At 47.4% G+C, this 21,862-nt stretch overlaps 1 protein-coding gene across 2 annotated transcripts in view; it reads right to left on the bottom strand.

Annotated features, from left to right (window-relative positions):
• Positions 1 to 307: 307 nt before the first annotated feature.
• BMERB1 (bMERB domain containing 1) overlaps positions 308 to 21,862 on the bottom strand; it is a 107,987-nt gene continuing 86,432 nt past the window's right edge. For both annotated transcript variants that reach the window (XM_067013455.1, XM_059038311.2), the window contains 4 exons: positions 11,681 to 11,754; positions 5,563 to 5,677; positions 3,993 to 4,075; positions 308 to 1,547 (listed from right to left, as the gene is read on the bottom strand). In XM_067013455.1, coding sequence (XP_066869556.1) covers positions 1,435 to 1,547; positions 3,993 to 4,075; positions 5,563 to 5,677; positions 11,681 to 11,754 — 385 coding nt within the window. In that variant the 3' untranslated portion in view covers positions 308 to 1,434. The remainder of the gene's footprint in view (positions 1,548 to 3,992; positions 4,076 to 5,562; positions 5,678 to 11,680; positions 11,755 to 21,862) is intronic.

Below are 21,862 nucleotides of genomic sequence, written 5' to 3'. Positions count from 1 at the left end.
CCATTGTAAATATTAGTGAAGAGTGTTTAATGTTTACAAAGAGCTTTTAATGATGTGGCAGAACGATAATGATACTATGATAAGTGGAAAAAGAAAACTGTTATAGAATGGTACAATAGGATGCCAATCATGAAAAAAAAACTCATAAAAAAAGACAGAGGAAATATGCCAAAATGTCAGAGTGGCTGGAGGAATGATGGGAGTTAAAAAAACAAAAACACTTCTTTATACTTTCTGTACTTTTTAAATGATTAACTATGTACACGGGTTACTTCTATAGTCAAGAAAAAAGTAAAAACTTTAAAAATGCTGTGTACATGGTTTCCATTTTTATTTTCTCTGATGGATGATTGCACATCAGCAAATCTTGAGTTATGCTAACTACTTAGGCCGGTCACGACACACACACACGTACAGAGAGGTCACATGGGCTGTGCCGGGCTGGCTGTAGCAAATGTACACCAAGTTACACAGGTGGAATTGTTAGACTGGTTAAAATACACCACCGAATGATGGGACACGGTTGGGTCAGGCCGCCTCTCCTGCCTGCCATTGTTGTTTGCAGAGGTCTGTGTGTTAGGCTGGTGAGTGGCGTCCTGCTGGCACTCCGTCCATCCGGTGGCCCCCGTGGGTGGAGAGTGCCTGGGTCAGCATCTGCTCTGGGTCCCTTCTCATCTGCCCTTGCCTCGTGTTGGAGCTCCCAGCTCTCTGCTACCTCTCCCAAGTACTAGGTGTGCTCCAGCCACGGCCCCATCCCCACTCTGCTCCACACACCTGGGACAGACGTTGCAAGGGAAGGAAGCGCCAAGATCGAACGGACACACTCCTGATACAAGCCGTGCCCAGACACAGGAGGGGAGGAAGCGGGAGATGTGACCACGACACCACACACAAGCTCAGTCTTTACAGATGGGCCTTCTGTGTCTCCAGACACGTGGGCTGTGTAGAGCGCTCCAGGGCACAGCCCCTGGGAGAGGACAGATCGGGGGTGGAGCCATTTGGGTCAGCCTGACAGCAGAACTAGGAGGGTGGATGGGGGATGTGTCCAACATGGTGCTAGACTGTTGAAAAGTCACGACTATACACACCTGGGGATCATGCCCCCTCCCAGTTCATTTGCACGGTGGGTTAGATACAGCTAGATAGAAGTGGAGAGGGAGGACCTTTCCTGGTGGTTGGATAAACAGTGAGACAGACTCCTGGGTTCGGCATGCTCTGGGGAGGGCCATGCGACGGTGAGGGACTCCCTATTGCTACACTCTGTACAGGGCGGCTGGGCCCGCCCGCCGCACCCACGGCCCCTGGTGGCAGTCATGGGCTTGCCTTCAATCCCTTCTGCCTTGGAGAGCTCTTGGGCCCCGGTGAAGTGGGGGCTATGAAGACAAGAGGGTGGGAGGGGGGTCCCCGTGGCCCCAGGGGCACCCCATGTGGGGGCTACATGATATTGCACTGGGTGGCCCCGCAGCAATCCTTGATGAGCGCCAGCCCCGTCTTGGCTACCGTGGGCTTGCTAGGTGGGGGTTCTGCTTTCTTTTCTGCTCGGGAGCCTGCAGCAAGGTAGGAGAGCAGAGGCAAAGAGGGGAAACAGGAGAGAGAGAGAGGTGAGGTGAGGAGAGCCCTGATCATCTGCAGCCCCAGTTCCATCCCAACCCTTGCCAGGCCTTGCTTCAATGTCACAGATCAGGTGGTGTGGAGAGCTGGTATGCATTGTATATGGTCCTGGTGACTGTTCCCACCTCCCTGTAGGCCCACTGGCTTTCAGTGCTTGGCTTACAACTATAGCTTTTAGCCCTTCTCCTATTCTGTTCTCCTCACCATTGTATCTGCCAACCCCAGCACAGAGTCTGGCATTCAAGAAGTATTTGGTGAGTGGATGACAGAAATTTTGTTTAAGTCACTTTAATCTGAGGGCTCATATCTTTCAATTCTGGAAAATATACATTATCTCTTCAGATGCCCTCACCTGTCATCCTCTGTTCTCTCTCCTTTTGGAATGTCTATTAAATATAAGTTGGACCTTATTATTCTAACCTCCATGTTTCATAACTTCTTTTTCATATTTCCTATCTCTTTGTCTCTTGGTGCCGCATTCTGGGTAATTTCCTTAGCTCTGTCTTCCAGTTATATGAATCCTCCCTTCAGCTATGTCTCTGTGTTTAACCCACTGAGTTTTCACTTCAGTGACAATAATTTTTTTAGAAGGCTAATTGTTTACTAATCTACCTATTCTTTTTTCATAGCATCTTGCTATTTCATTTTGGGTATTATTCCTTCTCATATCTCTTTAATCATTTTAAATATACTTTAGATAGTCTGTTAGTTCTGGTTCACGGGAGGACAGACATCCTCTTTGTTGCATCTACTGACTCCTCTCATGGTGGTTCAATTCTTCATTGGTTTTAAAATTTTTATTGAGAGATCTTCATGGGGGTTGTTTTTAATGTGTGGGCTGTGTATTATGAGAGCTGCTGAGCAATTTTGCATTTGCTTTGCTGGGGTCCCAGAGACTTCACTGGTTTTGGATTAATTTTAATGTTTCAACTTGGGATTCCAGCACCAGATGGCCCACACTGGGCCTCTTGCATGTGGTGCAGGCTTGGTGTTTTGATTTCTTGCCAGAATTCTTTTTTCTATCCATAATCTTACATAGAAGGCAGGTTTCCTTGCTCCTTCTCCATGGTGTTCGGTGGAGTTTTTCTAGTTTGCCTTTCATGGAAGAGACAGTCCATTGAGGATGCTGGATTTAGGCAGGGACCATGTGGCTTATGATCTTAGGGGCCTGCAGAAGGGATCAGGGACCTTCTCTTTCTTTATTCCTTCACACTGTACTACAGTGTTTTCATGGGATGTTAATGGATGGTCAGGGAAAACTGGGTTTGCTGCTTCACTTGATAGTGGCAGCTTTTGGGTTGTGTTTTCCTAGCAAGATTTTCTGTCCCTTTTCTTCTGATAACAGCTCATGTCTCTGTGGCTACAGGAATGGGCATGTGACACAGATCTAGCCAATCACAACTTCTGAGCCTCTTGGTGAGAGTGATGGGCCTAGGAAGTGGGAACACGATCCAAGAAAGGCCAATCAGAATCTTATATATTTAGATACCAGGAGAGAATCACTGGTGTTGCCTTGCTGCTACTAAGTTATGGTTCTAGAGTTCTGGCCCCCAGGGAGAAGGCCTGTGTAGTAGGAGAAAATGAAGTTAACATGCAAAGAGGTGCCAAGATGATAAATAGAAGGAAAGCAAGGGTTCTAACAGTGTCTAGTCCCTGAAGCCCTGGTTCCCATTGCTCTTTTTCCAGCAAATCCTCTTTTTTGCTAGGGCCAGTTTGAATTGGGCATCCATTTCTTATGACTCAAAGTGTGGTCTCATTGGGCCAGCAAAGAGAAGGTAGTTCCTAGACAGCAGGACCCATTATCACTTTAATATGCTAATGGATACTGGAAGCCTACAAAGAGAGGGTCAAATACACAGCATCTCCCAAACTTATTTCACACAGAACCCTTTTCGCTCTGAGTATCTTATGAGGCTAATATTCTGAGAAGTAAACTTCTGGCTCCATTCCTCCAGCAACTCCAGCTCCAACAGAGGCCAGAGCTCCATGGCCCTCAGTCCTCACCTTCTTGCCTCAGTGGACACCCAACTCCTTCAATGAAGTGCACCAAACCATATGATTAGAAAGTGACAGCTGCTGCCAGAACTAGCTGCATAGTTTGCAGAACCCAGCGAAAATGAAAATGCAGGGCCCCCTGTTCGAAAATTCTTAAGAATTCCAAGACAGCAATAGCAGGGCACTAAAGCAAGCATAGTGCCCTTTTAGGCCCTGGGAAACTGCACAAGTTTCTCACCCATGAAGTTGGCCCTGCCTGCTGCCATCCTGGGCTCAAGTTTGATCTGTAGAAATCATTTTGTTGTGCCCCCCCTCGGCTTCAAGATCTCTTTTAAATTTCCTTTTCTCTTGGATGGGGGAGGAGAAGGAATAATGTATGCACTCACTGGCTGGAGATTTGGTTACTTTGTCTAGAGGTTTTAACTTGATTCTCAGAAAATCGGCCATTTCCTTGTCTTCTTCTTGTTCCCTGTGTAGACAGATGTGTAAAGACAAGAAGAAAGTACAGTAAGCTAGGAGAGCATCAAGGAACTGATGAAATGAGGCAAGAGTGTGGGATCATGTATCAGACTTTGTGGATGGTGCATGTGTATTGCTGTGTGTTATGTGTGGGTGGTGCATGTGTGTTGCTGTGTGTTATGTGTGGGTAGTGCATGCGTGTTGGTGTGTGTTTGGTACATGTATGTTGGTATGTGTTATGTGTGGATGGTACGTGTGTGTTGTGCGTTGTGTGTGGGTGGTACGTGTGTGTTGTGTGTGGGTGGTGTGCATGTTGTTATGTGTGTATAGTGTGTGTGTGTTTTGTTTGATGAATCTACTCTGAAGCAGAGACACATATCAATGATGGAGTAAATGGCTACTCCCACTAGTGTAAGACCCCAGGGCAGAGGCAGGTATGTTACAGGACCCAGCCTCCCTGATAGAGGTTTAGTGAGCTGGGCAGCCCCTCTCCTGACCCTGCACCTTTAAGTTACCCTAGACAAGGTATGTGGCAGGAATCAGAGGGCAAGTCACCTCAGCTCTTCCAAGGGTCACCAGGAGCAAAGTCAACAATCCAAGCCTGGTTGAGTTGGCCAAGGTGCATCCTAGGGGCCTCAGAGGACTCAGGAGGACACAGAGAAATAAAAGGAAGTTGCCCTCTGGTTTGGAAGAGGCCCTCTGAGCCTCTCCCCTGTGGACAACTCCAAAGGCCTTGCTCCAGCACAAAAACATTCAAGAATCAACATTCACGTCTTTCCCGTGCCCCGGCCCCCTGGGGAGCCTTCAGGTGCTCCAGGGCCCAGGGTTGTCCAGATCCAGGTGGCAGGTACATCAGCAAATAGGAGACCCTGAAGGCTAGGAAGGGGCATCAGAGCCATCCAGGAGAGGGGAAGGGAAAGAACAAAGCTGGGAAGTGGGCAGGCAAGGAAGCAAGTCAGTACAGGGGGCAGAGTTTCTGTAGAAAACAATGGAAATTTCTGGAAAAGTTGCCTTGATGAGCTGGCAGAAAGCTCAGTGAAAAGAATGTGCAGGAAGCTCTGCCGTGTGTTATGTGATGTAATTCCTCCCTGGTTACCTCCTCAAATAACATTCACTTAAGATCCATAGGCTGGGAGATCCCTGGTGGCCTAGCGGTCAGGATTTAGAGCTTTTACCGTGGAGGCCCGGGTTTGATCCCTGGTTGGGGAACCATCCCACATGCCACGCAGCGTGGCCAAAATACAAAAGAATAATTATTAAGATCCACAGGCCTTTGCAAAACATTTTGGAGCTGGATTTGAGTTTCTCTTGAATGTGAAGTGGGTCCTCAGGCCAGAAGGCCAGGATTCATTTGGATCCAGGTTTGGGGAGCGTTTGCCCAGGCCATGCCTGTTGCAAAGCTGTGAGTCCTGGGAGCAGGTGATGGGTTTTGGAAGGAAACTGAGTTGTGTTCTAACAGCTCCAGCCCTGTGCTCAGGGGACATACTGCCCACTTACCTTAGCCGCTCAACCTCTGCATCGTCCACCAGGAAGTCTCTCTTCTGCACCAGTTTGTGGATCTTCTGGATTAGCTCGTCCTCTCTCTGCTTCTGTAACTTGTTTTTTTCTTTTTCTGGGAAGAATAAAACATTAGCAAAGATAGTTGGAGTGTAGCTGTTGAAAGCACTTGAGTCCAAGGGGCCGGGGTTGGAATCCTGGCTCTACCATTTAACTTGCTGGATGAACTTGGAGAAGCAACTTGACCTCTTCAAGCTTCTGTTTCCTCCTCTGTAAAATACACAGTGAGGCTTGAATGCAAGACTGTGGTGATGTTAGTAAATGACTTTGCATAGAGCTGGCCCATGGTGTGTGCTCGGTAAATGATGATGATTCTGCAAGGGGCTTGTGCAGAAGGCAGAGGGGAGGAGGGTACAGGCCGGGTGCAGGAGGGAATTACTCCATAGCGAGGCTCAACCAGTCTGTCAGAAGGAAAGCATCCATGCTTTCCCATCCTGTTCCAAATACTGAGGGCCAGAGCGCCATGGAGGAAACAAAAGAACGAAGGCTGGACACGAGGACTGAGAAAACTAGGAGGGCAGAAACTTTTTCAGAAGATAAAAATCATGGGGCAGCTTGTCCATCTGCCTGCTGGAACTGGCACTGACCATTTCCTCTAGATCTGGGGGCAGAGCCAGAGGCAAGGAGAATATAATATTTGGATTAGAGAGAAAATCGGTTTCTTTCATTTATCAGAAGGGGAGTGAGGAAGTGGAGTGGAATTGCTAGCAGCCCCTGGATTCCTGCTCATCTCTGTGTTGACGATGGTAGCATCATTCCTCTCGAGGTGGGTCCCGAAGTCTGATTCTGCAAATCACTCGTCAGTACCACAGAGCCTCCCTGCCCTCTGCAGGCAAGTTAACCACAGCGCCCTTGGACTTGGGGAGTGATGTCACCGTCCTCTCCAAGTTACCAGTGACAGCCCTCCAATATTCCCCTGTCCTCCACCAGGCCCCAGATCTAAGCCAGAGTCACATAGCAACTGGCAGGGCCCCCAGGAACTCACAAACCTCCCTCCGCAAGTTATTCATCCCCGTTTTCTATCTCTTGCCAGTTCAGGCATCCCCCAGCCTCCCCAGATACTCAGCTGCAGCCCTCTGCTCATGCAGCCCCTCCCAGCAACTCACAGAAGAAGCCACCTACTCAAAGGGGTCTGTGCTAGCTTACAAACCAGTTACTGACCTAAGTCTCCAGGCTACCAGCCAATGCTGTTCACCTGATTTCGTGTGTAACATACCCTTTCTGCCAGCATCTCTCATCTGCCTCCAGGTGTCACCCACCTGTCTCCAGGTACTACCTACCTACCTTAAGCCCCACCTACCTACCTGCAGGCCCCACCCACCTACCTGTAGGCATCACCCACTTACCTGCAGGTATCACGTACCTGCCTGCAAGCATCACTCACCTGCTTCCAGGCACCACCAACCTATCTAGGGACACACTTTTTTTTTGCCATCATCACCCACCTACTTGCCAACTTTATCCCCTGCTGGCATCACACACCTGATTCCTAGCATCTTCGTGTGCTTGCTGATGTGACCCTCCAACTTGCTTCTCATCTATCTCCTCCAGCACATCTCTTTAACCCAGGCCACCATCAGCTCTCCCTGGACCATGCCATGGCCTCCTAACTGGTTTCCCTGGCCTGCAGACCCTATCACAACTGTGAGCCCTTGCCATAGAATCAGACAGTCCTGGCTCAATGCCCCAGCTTCTCGCCTTCCTAGCTGTGTGACTCTGGGCACATTCCTCAACCTGTCTGAGCATCCAGTTTCTCAACACACAGATAATCATAAAGTTGTTGCAAGCTTTAAGAGAGAGAAATCAAGTAAAACACTAGGCTCACAGTCTGGTGGATAGTAAGAGTTCATGAACAGTCAGCTGCTACTATTATAGGCTATATTATTTTACACAGTCACTGTTGTTTTACTGATTAATTGCCCTCTAGGTTAAATATTTACCAAACGAGGTACAAAAGAAATAAACACTTACTTAATGAAGGGAAACAAGTCTCATAGCATAAGTGTGCAAAATGTAAGTGCTTAATAAATTGTAGCAATTATCATTGTATTTGTATTACCGTGAGCTTTACATTTTTATTTAATCTGGTTTCTCAGCTTTGGTGCTATTGATATTTGAGACTGGATCATTCTCTGTCATGGGGGCTGTCCTGTGCACTGTAGGATGTTGAGCCTCATCCCTGGCCTCTACCCACTAGATGCTGGTAGCAGCCCCCTCTCCTAGTTGTGACAACCAAGCCTGTCTCCAGACATGGCCCATGTCTCCTGGAAGGCCCAACTCACCCCTGCTTGAGAACCACTATTAATTCTTTCCAACAACCCTATGAGGGAGACACTTTTTTTTTTGCGGTACGCGGGCCTCTCACAGCTGTGGCCTCCCCAGCTGCGGAGCACAGGCTCTGGACGCGCAGGCTCAGCGGCCATGGCTCACGGGCCCAGCCGCTCCGCGGCATGTGGGATCTTCCTGGACCGGGGCACGAACCCGCGTCCCCTGCATCGGCAGGCGGACTCTCAACCACTGCGCCACCAGGGAAGCCCGAGACACTATTTTTATGTCCAAAGGGAGGGTATCATGGCCTCTACAGCCAGGTCTAAGCATCCCCAGCCCTGAGGAGGCGGTGGTGGCAGTGGAGGTGAGGTGAGGCATCTTGGCTTGTTCTTGAGAAGCCCTGAAGGCGGGGAGGGCTCCAGGTGTTCTCTCTCATCACAGTCTGGTAAATTATTCTCTGACCCTGGCTGGAGAAACATGATTTTCTTGGTCATTTGGTGTTCTCTTTACTCAATATTTTTATTGATAAATTGCCGGGAGCATCATTTTTCCCCCCCTAAACTCAGCTAAATTCATCTAGAAACCTGGCACTGGCCCAAGGAATGCACAGAAAGGCTCTTAACAAGGAGTCAGAGGAGAAGGCGGGGAAAGGTAAGCAGGAAAGGCAGGAGAGGAAAGGGAACTTTAATATCTGAATTTCTGCACAGAAGTGATTGGGAAGATGCAGTTTCCCGTCAGAATCAATGGAGCTGCCGTTGAGGACCTGGGCTCTGTTGCTAAGTGGCCCTAAAACCTTGTGTGTTTCCCAGCCAGACAGTTGATGGCATTTCAAGCAGAGCTTGTTCTTCAGGGGGACTGTCCCCTCCGTGCAGGGTTAGTGTTCTTGGCTTCCACCCATTGAGGGTCAGTACTGATCTCACCTTTATTTAAACTTTTGGTATATATTTTTGCAAGAATTTTGGTATTTTAAATATTGCATGAAAATATGATTACTGAATTTTTCATGTTCCAGCTGAGCGCCTTGTTCTCCTACCCTAGTCCCAGTCGTGGTCAGTCATGCAGCCCAGGCACTGTGTCAACCAAAGACCCCCACCCCCAGCCATTTCCCACCCATTTCCTACCCATGCTCTAGAGGCTGCCACGGCCCCTGGTGGAGCCCCTGTGGCCTGAGGAGGCCTTCGCTGGCCTGGTGGCCACACACTCATGTCTCCTTTGTCTCAGTGGCACCCAAGTGTCCTGTTGAGCCAACAGTGGGCTCTGGGAATCCTTCCTCTCAAGAGGGAGACGTCAGTCCATGTTGGGCCCATCCTAGTCCCCTGGGAAGTTGAAAATTGGGACACAGAGGACTGAGAGTTGGGCTCTTGTGTGGGAAAATCATGGAAGGGAGATGAGGTTGTAACCGAGCTGCACCCTGTGGGGCCTTCCTGGGACAGACCCCTCCCCCATATCCTCTGCTGTAGCTCTTCTCTGAAGTCCCTAGATAACAGTATCTGATGCACACTTCCTGAGTTGTTTTACAGATGCTAAAACCCCCACCAAATGGAAGATGTTAACTACTTGATGAGCATGAGCACAGAGCCCCCAGGCCTCCTGGAGCCTGAGGATTCATAATGTTAACCCCGCAGCCCCCCCCCACCGCCCTGTTGCCTCACCATCCACCAGTTGGAGAACTGTACACGAGCTGATCACATACCCTGGGATACCCCTCCCTCACCTGGCCTTTAAAAATGCTTTGCTGAAACCCATGGAGGAGTTCGGGCATTTTGAGCACTAGCTGTCCTGGACTCCTAGTTTGGCCCTGCTATAAACGCTGCACTTTCCTTCACCATGACCCGATGTCAGTACATTGGCTTTACAGCCTGTGGGCAAGCAGACCCAAGATGGGTTTGGTAACAAAGTGGCCTTGCTTGGCTCATGTGCTATAGAGGAAGAAAATGGAACATGCTCCAAAATGGAGAGTAAGAGAGAAAGAGACAGGGAGAGAGAGAGGGAGAGAGAAAGAGAGAGCAAGGGCCAAAGAACATTCCACAGCTTTCCTGCTTTCCTGTTTTTGGTTCTCAACCCTTGTGAGTTGGGCTGAGCTTCCTGCCTGTTTGAGAGTAAATAATATGTCCTTGCCACCCCTAATTTCATTTGGAAATATGCAATTTGGGAATAGGGTCTTTGTGTATGCAATCAGTTAAGATGAGGTCATACTCATTGGGTCAGCCCTTAATCCAATGACTGGTGTCCTTATAAGAAGAGGAGATGACACACAGAGAAACACAAAGAGAGAAAGCCCACACAAAGACAGAGGCAGAGACTGGAATAAGGCAGCTACAAGCCAAGGAACAAGGACTGATGGGAACCACCAGAAGCTGGAAGAGGCAAAGAGGGATTCTCTATTCCAGCCTTTGGAGGGAGCATGGCCCTGCTGACACTGATTTCGGACTTCTGGCTTCTCTCAAAGAATAAAGTTCTGTTTTTCTGTTTGTTTGTTTGTTTTGTTTTGTGTTTGCGGTATGCGGGCCTCTCACTGCTGTGGCTTCTCCCGTTGCTGAGCACAGGCTCCGGACGCGCAGGCTCAGCGGCCATGGCTCACGGGCCCAGCCGCTCTGCAGCATGTGGGATCTTCCCGGACCGGGGCACGAACCCATGTCCCCTGCATCGGCAGGCGGGCTCTCAACCACTGTGCAACCAGGGAAGCCCAGTTCTGTTGTTTTAAGACACTAAGTTTGTGGGAATTTGTCAGGGCAGCCCTAGCAAACTAATACGATAATGCCCGCAGGCTCCAGGAGTCTCCGCAGTCCTTCAGTAACTGCCCGTTTTGTGTTTACATAAGCTTTGATGGGTTTTTGTATCTTTCAACTAAATGATCCCTCGGAGGAGTATAAAGTGAGAGACTTGGCCCAGTGGCTCTCAGCCCTGACTGCCCATCACAACCATGTGAGAAGCTTGTAAACATGACCAACGCCAGGGCCCCACGCTAGTCAAATGGAAGTTTCTAGTGGGTAGTGTCGGGACTTGGCTATTTCCCCCCCTCCTCATTCTATTTTCTTCTGGCCACACTGCAGGGCTTGCGGGATCTTAGTTCCCTGACCAGGGATTGAACCTGGGGCCATGGCAGTGAAAGCTCTGAGTCCTGACCACTGAGTAGAAATGTGTTCCATTAATGATAATAATAATAGTAATAATAATAATGGCACTTATTTATTATTTATTCCCACTCACTATAAGATGGGAACTGTGTTAAGTACTTTACATGTGTCACCCCTCGGTCAGTCTCACAACAATCCTTTGAGGTAGATAGCATGATTGTCCCAGTTTACAGACAAAGAAACCGAGTTATAGTGAAGTATCTTGCCCAAGGTCACATCATTAATAAGTGACAGATCTAGGTTTGACTGCAAAGTCAGAGCTCGTAACCACCATACTCTACCTGTTCCCAAACAGGATAATAAGAGTAATCATTGCTAATATTTACTGGACTCTTTAGACCAGCTATCAAGCTAAGCACGTGGCTTGTGTTGTTTCATTTATCGCAGTGAGATTTATACCCAACAAGTTAGGTACTATTACTATTCCTATACCATTTTCATAGGAAGAGAAGTTGAGTCTCAGAGAGATAATGTGACTTGCCCAAGGTCAAGGAGGTGGTCAGAATTAGGACTTGCACCCGGGTCTGCCCGATGCAGAGTTTGAACCATGCGATCAGGGAGCAAGCACTGCGTTGCAAGAATGAGGCTGAATTAGGGCCTTCCAGACAGGGGCTCTGAGCAGCTGGTTCATGAGGTGGGGTCCCCATGGTTACCTGGGATGGCGACCAAGTTCTGCAGCTCCTGCTTCAAGTCCATGATGTCGTTGCAGAGCTGGATGTCATCCATCCTGGGGAAAGAGGACAGCAGGTTACATCAACAGAACATTCTACATCCTGAGCACCACCCTGGTTTCAACAAAGAGGGCTAATGGGGGAGTTTTGTCCTCTGTAAAGTTCACACATGCTCTTTAGAAGTTTTACACCACAAGTAAGAAAAAAAACAACAAAACAAACTGCCCTTTATCCCATGACTTAGAAATCATCAATCCAGTTAATAACACCTTGATAGAGTTCCTTCCAGTCGTCCCATGCTTGGCTTTTGTTGGCATACGTGAGAGACTTAGTGCTGTGGGTTCAGTGTTTTCCTTTTTCAGCTTTGTGAAAAGCTTTTAAACATTATGGAAATTCACCACATAGACAGAAAATCTCCCTCTATCCTTTAGAGGAAACCATTTTCAGTGGTTTGTTATCTATTCCTCCAGATTGAAAATAATGTTTATGCTTATACTACCAAAGATGACACCATCATTCATGCACAAAAAACATTTTGCAATTTTCTTTTCTTAACTTAATGATATGTCTTGGGCATCTTTCCATGTTAGGATATGTACATCTCATTTTTAATGACTATATAATATTCTATTATGTCGATATATAGAGATTTATTTAACCATTCCCCCCATTCATAGGTATTAGACTTATTTCCAGATATATTCTAGGATAGATTCCTAGAAATAAAGGAATTCCTAGCTAAGTCAGTTCCCAGAAATGCAATTGGAGGGTTAAGTGACATGAACATTTTAATAGGAATTTCCAAACTGTCCTTCAGAGGGACCGTGCATGACATTCCCACCAACAGTGTGAAAGGAAGCTCACCCCTATAATCTCAGCAACTGGGTTGCATATACAAGCATTATGTATTTCATGTGTGTGTGTTGCACTATTAACTCCTCTTACTGTAAACAACATTTGTAATGGCTGCCTGGAATTTCACCAAGTAGATTTATCAGAGTAGTTTTAATTACGCCCTTTTTTTTTTTTTTTTTTTTGGCCACACTGCACGGCTGTGGGATCTTAGTTCCCTCACCAGGGATCAAACCCTGGTCCCGGCAGTGAGAGCACCAAGTGCTACTGGACTCCCAGAGAATTCCCTATGCCTTTATCTTGATTACTTAGGTGGGCTTTTTGAGTTGTTTGTTTGTGTTATTTTAGCCACTTTAGGATGAACATGGACTCACCTAAGGCTTTTCTTTCATGTTGGATTATCTGGGGTGGGGGCTACTGATTTTCAGAAGTAGAACCACTGAGTACAAAGGGTATGACATGTCTATGGCCATTGAGACGTATTTCAAAATAGCTTCCCCATGAGGTGCGTGTGTGCCTTCATTCTGCATGTCTTTATTGAGCACTTACTATGTTCACCAATGACATAGGCTCTAGGGATGCACCAGCTCCCCTGCCCTCATGAGCTGAAATTTAATCAGGAGAGACAGAGGGTGAACACAAATACAACAGAACGTCAGGTGCTCTGAAGAAGAGTGAAACAGGTGAGAGGATGGAGTGGACCACTTTGGACACATCAACCTTCTGTCCCAGGAAGAGATGGAGGAAAGCAGGAATATTCTCAAAAGGCTCAACTGAGTCTGCACAGCAAGTAGGGGCAGGACCCGGACCAGAAATCGATTTGTCTGAATCCACTGATCTTTCTGCCTCCTTCCTTGACGTCTTTGCCAAGAACCTGATCTCCATTCAGAAGTGCCATCCACAGACCAGCTTGGGGCCCCCTGCCCTGCTCGTGTGACCCCCAGCATCCCAGCTTTCAGGATGAGTAGCAGTAATGTCTCGCTTCAGCCTGCATCTCCTGCTCCTGTTGCCAAGGGCAGGCACTCCAAGCGCTTGTCAAACCCTGCCCTGGAATGTCCTAGCAGGTGGCAGCTGCCACAAATGAGCTTGGGGGCTTTGCCAGAAGGGTACATGCTGTTCCCCTGGGTTCCTATCAGCGATCCTTCAACCAGAGGTGCTCCAGAATCCTTTTCCACATCTAGCGTGGAGATGAGGCTCCATCAGTGGTTCTTAAGGAGGATGATTTTGGTCCCTGGGGGCATTTGGCAACGTCTGGAGACATATTTGTTGTTACCGCTGGGTATGTGGGGGGATTCTACTGACATCTAGTGGGTAAAGTCCAGGGATGTTCCAAAGCATCCTACAATGCACAGGGCAGCTCGCCTCAGTAGAGAATTACCTGGTTCAAAACGCCAATCATGATGAAGCTGAGAAATCTTGGGTTATAACCACAGAATTGACACAGGTACCTGATAGATACTTTTTGAAAGATGAGAGAAGGAAAGATGATGAAAGAACAAAAGAGTGACAGGTAATGTTAGAAGCAAGAGTATTGGCACCAAACATCTCTAGTTTAAAGGGGCCGTGTGCCAGAAATTCTTCTCTGAGTCTAACTTTCCTCATCTTTGAAACAGGAATTATAATAGTACAGCTTTCTAGGATTATTATGCATGTCAGGCACTGAGCACGTGTCTGGGACATACACAGTACAATGCTCAGTAAATCATATATGTTGCTACTATTAGCCGTTAGAAAGAGGCAGGGGGAAAAAGAAAGAGAAAATGAAGCTGGATAAGCAGGGTATTTGACAAATAGAGCTAACGTTCAACCTTAAAACAACTTTTAAAAATTATATTCCTCTCTATAAAATTTTTTAAATAAAATTTTAAAATAAAATTCTTATCTGATTGCAGAACAGATTCCTGATCATTGTAGAAATTTTGGAAAATCAAACAAGTATGAAGAAGGAACCTAAGGTTACACATAACCTTGATCCACGTGCACCAGAGGCCACTTCCACTCAGAGTGTCTGGGTGAATTTCATGCCAGTCTTCCTACATGTAACCCAGGTGTGGCGGGCTTGCCCTGGGGGGCCTTCACCCTTTGTCCATCTCGAAACTGCACTGAGCATGTTTTGAGTCCTCCCAAGCACATCCAAATTCACCCCACATTAACAAGCAAGGTGAAATTCTTCTGACACTCTCACCGAGAGGCGTGCATCAGAACCCCATTAAGATTCCTAGTAGATAGCACTGTTGTTTTCCTCAGATTTTTCTCTTGTCGTCAGCTTTCCATCTCTTCTCCTTCTCTCTCTTCCTCTTCCACACGCCTCATGGTCCTCGGATCTGTCACCTACAAATTGGCACTTGCCATCTACCTCTACAAGGATTAAATTATGAGCCGCTGCAGCTGCTGAACTTCGACACCCCCGGAAAGGAGTTCAGGGTAGAGATCAGAAATGAAGCACTCTGTGCTCTGGGAAAAACTGGCAGAACAGGTCTTCAGATAGTTGGATATTTTCAGGAGATGATTTTATGAGCCCAATCTTGCATCTCCTCACATCTAGAAAAGCACTAAAATCCTTCATGGTGATGTCTGCTCCTCTTGACTAGCAGTAACTTTCACGAGACTAGCAGAAACCTTCTGCAAAAAATATGTGCTTGACTGCATGTACTCCCCCTTCACCAAAATCACTGACCTTCCGCCCCACCTCTTTGGAGCAGTTTCTCAAGCTATCTGAAACGCTGTCTCCTGGGCCATAGTCCTCATTTTGCCCCCAATAAATCTTAACTCACAACTCTCACGTTGTGCTTTTTTAGGTTTGTTTCAGTGGACAGATCTCAAGCAATTCACCTCTGGTCTTCAACTTACAAACCCCAGTTGGCAAAACCAAAGCCTGGTGGTTCCCTGAACATCCCCAGGAAAGGAGCTTGCTTCCCCCAACCTCCACCCAATCTGTCTATCAGGGAATTTACCTAAACAAAAATCAGTTTGGAAGATGGAGGGACGGGCTCCACCATTAAGGGAAACAAAAAGTCAGCGTTTATTGAGCATTTGCTTTCTGTGCATAAACTCACCCAAGTCCTCACGGCAGTCCTGAGAGAGGTGTTGTTTTCATCTCCATTTTTACAGACAAGGAAATGGAAGTTAAACGATGTGACCAAAGTCCCACCCTGGTACGTGGCCCCTGGGATTCAGCCCAAGCTCGCGCGTGCTCTTGACCACTTCACCATGGTCTCTCCTCCTCACGTGGCTGCAGGAGTTGAGGCTGACATTGAACTGACCTTCGTCCTGCCCCTTCCTCCCATAGCCCTGATCTGTTTAGGAGGCAATGTCTCCAGCTCCTGACGGCAAGACAGGCTGGGATCTGAGACCTGGGACCCTTTGCTGCAATGCTCGCACCTGGACACACGTCTCCTCAAGCAACAGATGCAAAGAAACTAGAAGGGACTAACAATAAATGCACGTACAAGCATGCCTGTGTAGTTGCAGTCGGGGCAATTATGAATAATAAGATACAAAAAGGCCACAAACTAACTGCCATTTCTCCATTCCTTTCATTTCTCCAACTGCCATTTCTCTTTTGTGGAGAGCAAAAGTAGGGCACTGTGCATGATCCCTGCACACTGTGCCACCAAGGGGGTGGGCAGATCACCTAAGCCACCCCTCCAGCCCAACCCACCAATCTGCCCCCACCCTCACCCTATTTAAAGAACCAGCTTGCCAGCCCTTGGAGCGCAAGCACAGGCACCTGTTTCTTGTTTTCTTTCCCTCATGCTGCATGAGTCCCAATAAAGCCCTGCCTGAATTCCTCATCTGGCCGCTTATCCATTTCTATTGATTAAAGAGCCCAAGGACCCAGGTCGGTAACAACAGAAGCCAGTTGTCTTAGTCTGTTCAGGCTACTACTATAACAAAAATACCATGGACTGGGTGGCTTAAACATTGATTTCTCACAGTTCTGAAGGACTGGGAAGTCCAAGATCAATCTGCCAGCTAGTCCTGTTCCTGGTGAGGACTCTTCCTGATTTGCAGACGGCTTTCTTCCTATATCTTCACATGTTGGAGAAAGAGATCTCTCTGGGGTCTCTTTTATAAGGGCACTAATCCCATTCGTGAATGCTCTACCCTCACGACCTTAATCACCTCCCAAAGGCTTCACCTCTAAAGACCATCACATTGGAGATTAGGGCTTCAACAAATGAATTTGTGGGAGGAGGGGAGGGACCCATTTAGCCCATAGCACCAGTCATGGCAGTTCCATCTGCCTCTGCCAGACGTCTACTTTCCCAGGCTTCCTGGCAGCTAGAGGTAGACATGAGACCCACTTTGGGGCAACGAGAGGTAAGAGGAAGTCTTCTTGGATGGGAGGGGTGGTTCTGGGGAAGATGATTTGAGTCTTGGGTGCCATCCCCTCATACTCCTGAAGCTGCTACAGCCACTGTGGTGAGGATGGCATAGGGAAGCAATAAAAGAGCCAAACTTCCGATGACATCCTTGAGCTACCCCACTGATACCTAACTAACTGAAGACACTATTGGGAGTTTCCTCATGGCCTAGTGGTTAGGATTCCAGGCTTTCACTGCCACGGCCTGGTGGGGTAACTGAGATCCTGCAGGTCACAAGGTGTGGCCAAAAAAAAAAAAAAAAAAAAGTCCAAGACACTATCAATCAGATGTTCTGTTACATGCAGCTGAAGACAGCTTCACTGATACATGTATGTGGATATGTGCCTTTTGAAAAATACTGGAATCAGAAATTTTTGTTGATAGCCTTTTTTTTTTTTTTTTTTGACAGTGCCGCATGTTAGGCAGGATCCTGGTTCCCTGACCAGGGATTGAACCTGTGCCCCCTGCAGTGGAAGCACGGAGTCTTAACAAGTGGACCACCAGGGAAGTCCCAATATGTGCATTTTTAATAAAAACAGGATCAAAATAAACATTCATATGCTTTGCTCACTGTGAACATTACATCATGATGATTGTCCAATGCCATTAAATAATATAATTCAAAAAACATTTAAACCGTTCATGCAAAGCACTTTTGAAGCTTGGCTGGAACTTCCAATAAGCCCCATTAGTCCAGTTCTCTGCACGAATAGTGCTGAACCCTGGAAATCAAACTCTGCTCCTGCCAGCTGGTTCGAGAGAGAGAGATGTCATCTCTGAGAAACTGACTGATGCAGGAAGGAAAAGACAGTCAGTCCATGTCATTATGCATCTTAACCTTTCATGCAGGGATGATGGAGAAAATTGGTCATTTTACCAGCTTTGGGTGGGGAGAGGTGAATAGGCTCCGTCAGAATAATAGCGCTGTTGCTTTACAAGATTTCTTTGAAAATGACATGGTGTGGAGCCTAATGGAAACCCAGCAGAGACCAAGATGTGAAGGCAGAAGCAGACTGACAGAGGAAAGGGTTGACTTTTTAAGAAAATATTTATTCGGCTTCTTCTTCTGTAAGTTGTGGATGCGGTGGACTTCTTGGGATGGGTGAGAAGAAATAACATCTGGTCTTAGAGGTGGAATGCTGGTCTGGGATGTGCAGCCTAGATCTCAGTCCCACCATAAACCTCCTCTATGACTAAATGGAAAATTCTGTTTTCCTATACACTCTTCACTTGTGACACCAAATGTGTGGGTTTTCTCAAACCAGGCAATTCTCCAATTCTTGGTGGACACCAACTGGGTGTCCTGCCATTTAACTCAATTCTGATACTCACTGCCTGGAGGTAGCATAGACCCAACAGGTTAAGGGCTCAGTCTCATAAGACTGCCCCAGATGCAGATGCCAACGGCAAGTCTGCACCACTTATACTTCTGACCAACTGGCTATGAATTGGTGGTTCCCGTGACCCCCTCTCCCACGTTCAATAATTTGCCAGAACTGCTCATAAAACTCAGAATAATATTTAATTACATTTGGTAGCTTATTATAAAGGATATTTTAAAAGGTACAGATGAACAGCTAGAAGAGAGATACATAGGGCAAGGTATGGGGAAGGGTGTGGAGTTTCCAGGCCCTCCCCAGGTGGGCCACCCTCCCATCACCTCCATTGTGTTCACCAATCCAGAAGCTCTCCGAACATCATACTTAAGAGATGTTTATGAGGGTTCATCACATAGGTTTGATCAATTATTAACTCAATCTCCAGCTCCTCCCCCTCCCCAGAGAATGTGGAGGTGGAGCTGAAAGTTCCAAGCTTCTAATCATGCCTTGGTCTTTCTGGGGACCAGCCCCCATCCTAAAGCCACCTAGGGACTCCAGCCACCAGGCATCTCATTTGCACACGAAAACACACTCATCATTCTGGAAATTCCCGGGGTCTTAGAAGCTCTTGTGTCAAGGAACAAATAGTAGAACAAAAAATGCTCCTAGCACCCCTATCACTCAGAAAATTACAAAAGTTTCAGGAGCTCTGTGCCAAGAATGGGGTCAAATACCAAATATATTTCTTATTAAACCATAATGACGGGACTTCCCTGGTGGTACAGTGGTTAAGACTCCGTGCTTCCGACTCAGGGGGTGTGGTTTCAATCCCTGGTAAGGGAACCAAGATGCCACAAGCCACTCAGAGCAGCCAAAAAAAAAACCTAACTAAACCATGACTCTTGACAAATCATTTCTCTCCCCACACCTCTGTTTCCTCAGATATAGGAATGAGGGGTTTCAAGGATCCTGGGAGCCCTGTTCTTCTAGCATTTAGCGCTGATAACTTGCTTTAGACCCTGCCGGACCTGAGTGCGGGTATCAGTTCCACCGCTGACTGGCTGTACAACTTGGGTGAGTCCTTTCACTGCTTTCATTGGTCTCAGTGCTCTCACTGTTGAAAAGGAATCATACCTTTGTCTTGGGGTTATATGAGAATGAAATAACCTTATCCGTGTAGAGCAGGCAGCCCTATGCTTAGCACATACATAGTAGGTGCAAAGGAAAGGCTACTTCTGTCCACCATTCTGCCCTGGGTAAGGAGGTGAGCGGCTAGGCTGCCAGCTGGCAGACACTCCTGAAAACTCTTAGCCAACATTCGTGCATCAAAGAATGAATCTCAATTTCTGTGCTACTTCAATTTCCTCCAACCTAATGGCACCGAGATGATGAGTGTGTGCGTTTGTTTGGCTTTCTTGGATTAATGAGCTTAAACGCTGTCCCTGGGGGAGAACAAGTGTTGAGACATCTCCAGAGAGACCCTGGGCTCAGTCATCTCTCAGCATCACGCTGGAGACCAAGCGACCAGAGAGATACCTGCCACATGGGCTCAGGTGACACATCCATGAAAGGGACACCTTTATGACATGTCACAGAGGGCCTGTTTTCTCCCCGTGGCAGATTTATGGTCTGCATGTTAACTGGCTTCTCCCTTGATTGTAATCAGACCCTCATCTGGGAGGGGACACTGTTCCTAAAGGCATGTCACCTCCCTCAAGCACGGATTACTCTTCTCTCCCCCAGGTTTTTCTAGATCATCTCTGGATTCAGAAAAATTACTAATACTGAAAAACTCATCAAGCTGAACTCTTGGGGTTTGTGCCCTTTTCTGTGTGTATGCTGCATGTCAATTACAAGTTTCCCTGAAAAAATTACCAACAATATTTTTTGCTTTTGTTTTAGACCTAAAAGGGTACTTTTGGTCTTTTAAAAATTATACATGGGGCTTCCCTGGTGGCGCAGTGGTTGAGAGTCCGCCTGCCGATGCAGGGGACATGGGTTCGTGCCCCGGTCCGGGAGGATCCCACGTGCCGCGGAGCGGCTGGGCCCGTGAGCCATGGCTGCTGAGCCTGCGCGTCCGGAGCTTGTGCTCCTCAAAGGGAGAGGCCACAACAGTGAGAGGCCCGCGTACCGCAAAAAAAAAAAAATTATACATGTATTAAAGACAGCCTCCCTGTAAAAATGTCAAACAACACAGAAGTATAGTCGTAGCTGGCATTTATTAATGTTTTCATACTATGGGCGCCAGATCCTGGGCTAAGCATTTTATAAAAATCATCTCAACTAACTCGCACAGCAACCCTATCAGGTGAGTATTATCATTATCATCCCTTGGATGGTGTTAGGAACTTGCTCAAGGCCACAGAGTAAGTAATAGGAACTTGAACCCAGGCAGTCTGACCTCTCAGGTGGGAATGTTAGAGAATTCTTGATGGAAACCACCGGTCTTAGCCAGGCCTCGCTTGCCTGAGTTTTCTGACAGCAGGAGGTCCCAGTAAGGAACGTGGTGCTGCCACCCAAATCTAATGGGAGAATTCGGGAGAGGCCAAAAGAGGGAGGAGACGACCAACCTCCCAGAGTCCTTTGAGTTGGAATCCATCTTGGCTGAGAGAGACGCGTGCCACCAGGAAGGACCCTGAGTCAGACCAACTATGGGCCAAGGAAGATGACCGGCTGGAGACAACCGCAAACTAACCCCATCACCATAAAACCCGAGGCTGCGAGCCACATGGCAGAGCAGTTCTCCTGGGTTCCCTTACCTACTGCTCTCCACTCAGGCGCCCCTTCCCAATCAAGTCTCTTGCTTTGTCAGCCCGTGTGTCTCCTGGGACAATTCGTTTCCTAGTGTTAGACAAGAGTCCACTCTCAAACCCTGGAAGGGGTCTCCCTTCCTGCAACAGGAATATCAAAGTCCCATCTCATATGGTGGCTGGAGTTCAGAGGAGATAGAGACCAGAGTAGTTTGGGGGAAGGTTTCTCGGTGCCACTTATGGGAGGTGCACAGCCTGGAGGGGCACAGAGAAGGCTCCCAGGCACTCAGGCAGAGGAGGAAGCTCAAACACTGACTGTAGAAAGGAGTGTGATATCAGTGTTATGTGACAGGGAAGAGTCCACTGAAATATTGGTGACATACAGGTCTTGGTTATGAAGCTCTTGGTTATGACATGGGAGCCATCTTCGGTTCTGGAGTGAGAGCATGGCAGGGCTATGTGTCTATGAAAGCCAGTTTGGCAGACATGGTGACCAGTATGTACACAGCAAGGAGAAAGAGCATCCTCGCTCTGAACTTTCTGTTTAAGGTGCTGAAGGAGCTTCTTGGAAGTTGTGTTTGCTCTTAAATCTCCAGTGGGGTCAACAAACTATGGCCCATGGGCCAAACCTGACTCCCTGCCAGCTTTGTTGTAATCTAGGAGGTAAGAATGGTTTTCACATTTTTAAACGGCTGGAAAATAAATCAAAAGAAGAACATTACGGGACACATGAAAATTATATGAAATTCAAAGTTCAGTGTCTATAAAAAATGCTTTATTGGAACATAGCTGTGCCCGTTCATTTACCTACCGTCTGTGGCTGATTTCACCCTACAATGGCTGAGTTGAGTAATGACGATGGAGACCATATGGCCC

This window comes from Kogia breviceps, chromosome 14 (assembly GCF_026419965.1).
Source record: "Kogia breviceps isolate mKogBre1 chromosome 14, mKogBre1 haplotype 1, whole genome shotgun sequence".
NCBI lineage: Eukaryota > Metazoa > Chordata > Mammalia > Artiodactyla > Physeteridae > Kogia > Kogia breviceps.
The sequence above is the reverse complement of the archived record's forward strand: the minus strand, read 5'-3'. Positions and strand labels throughout refer to the sequence as shown.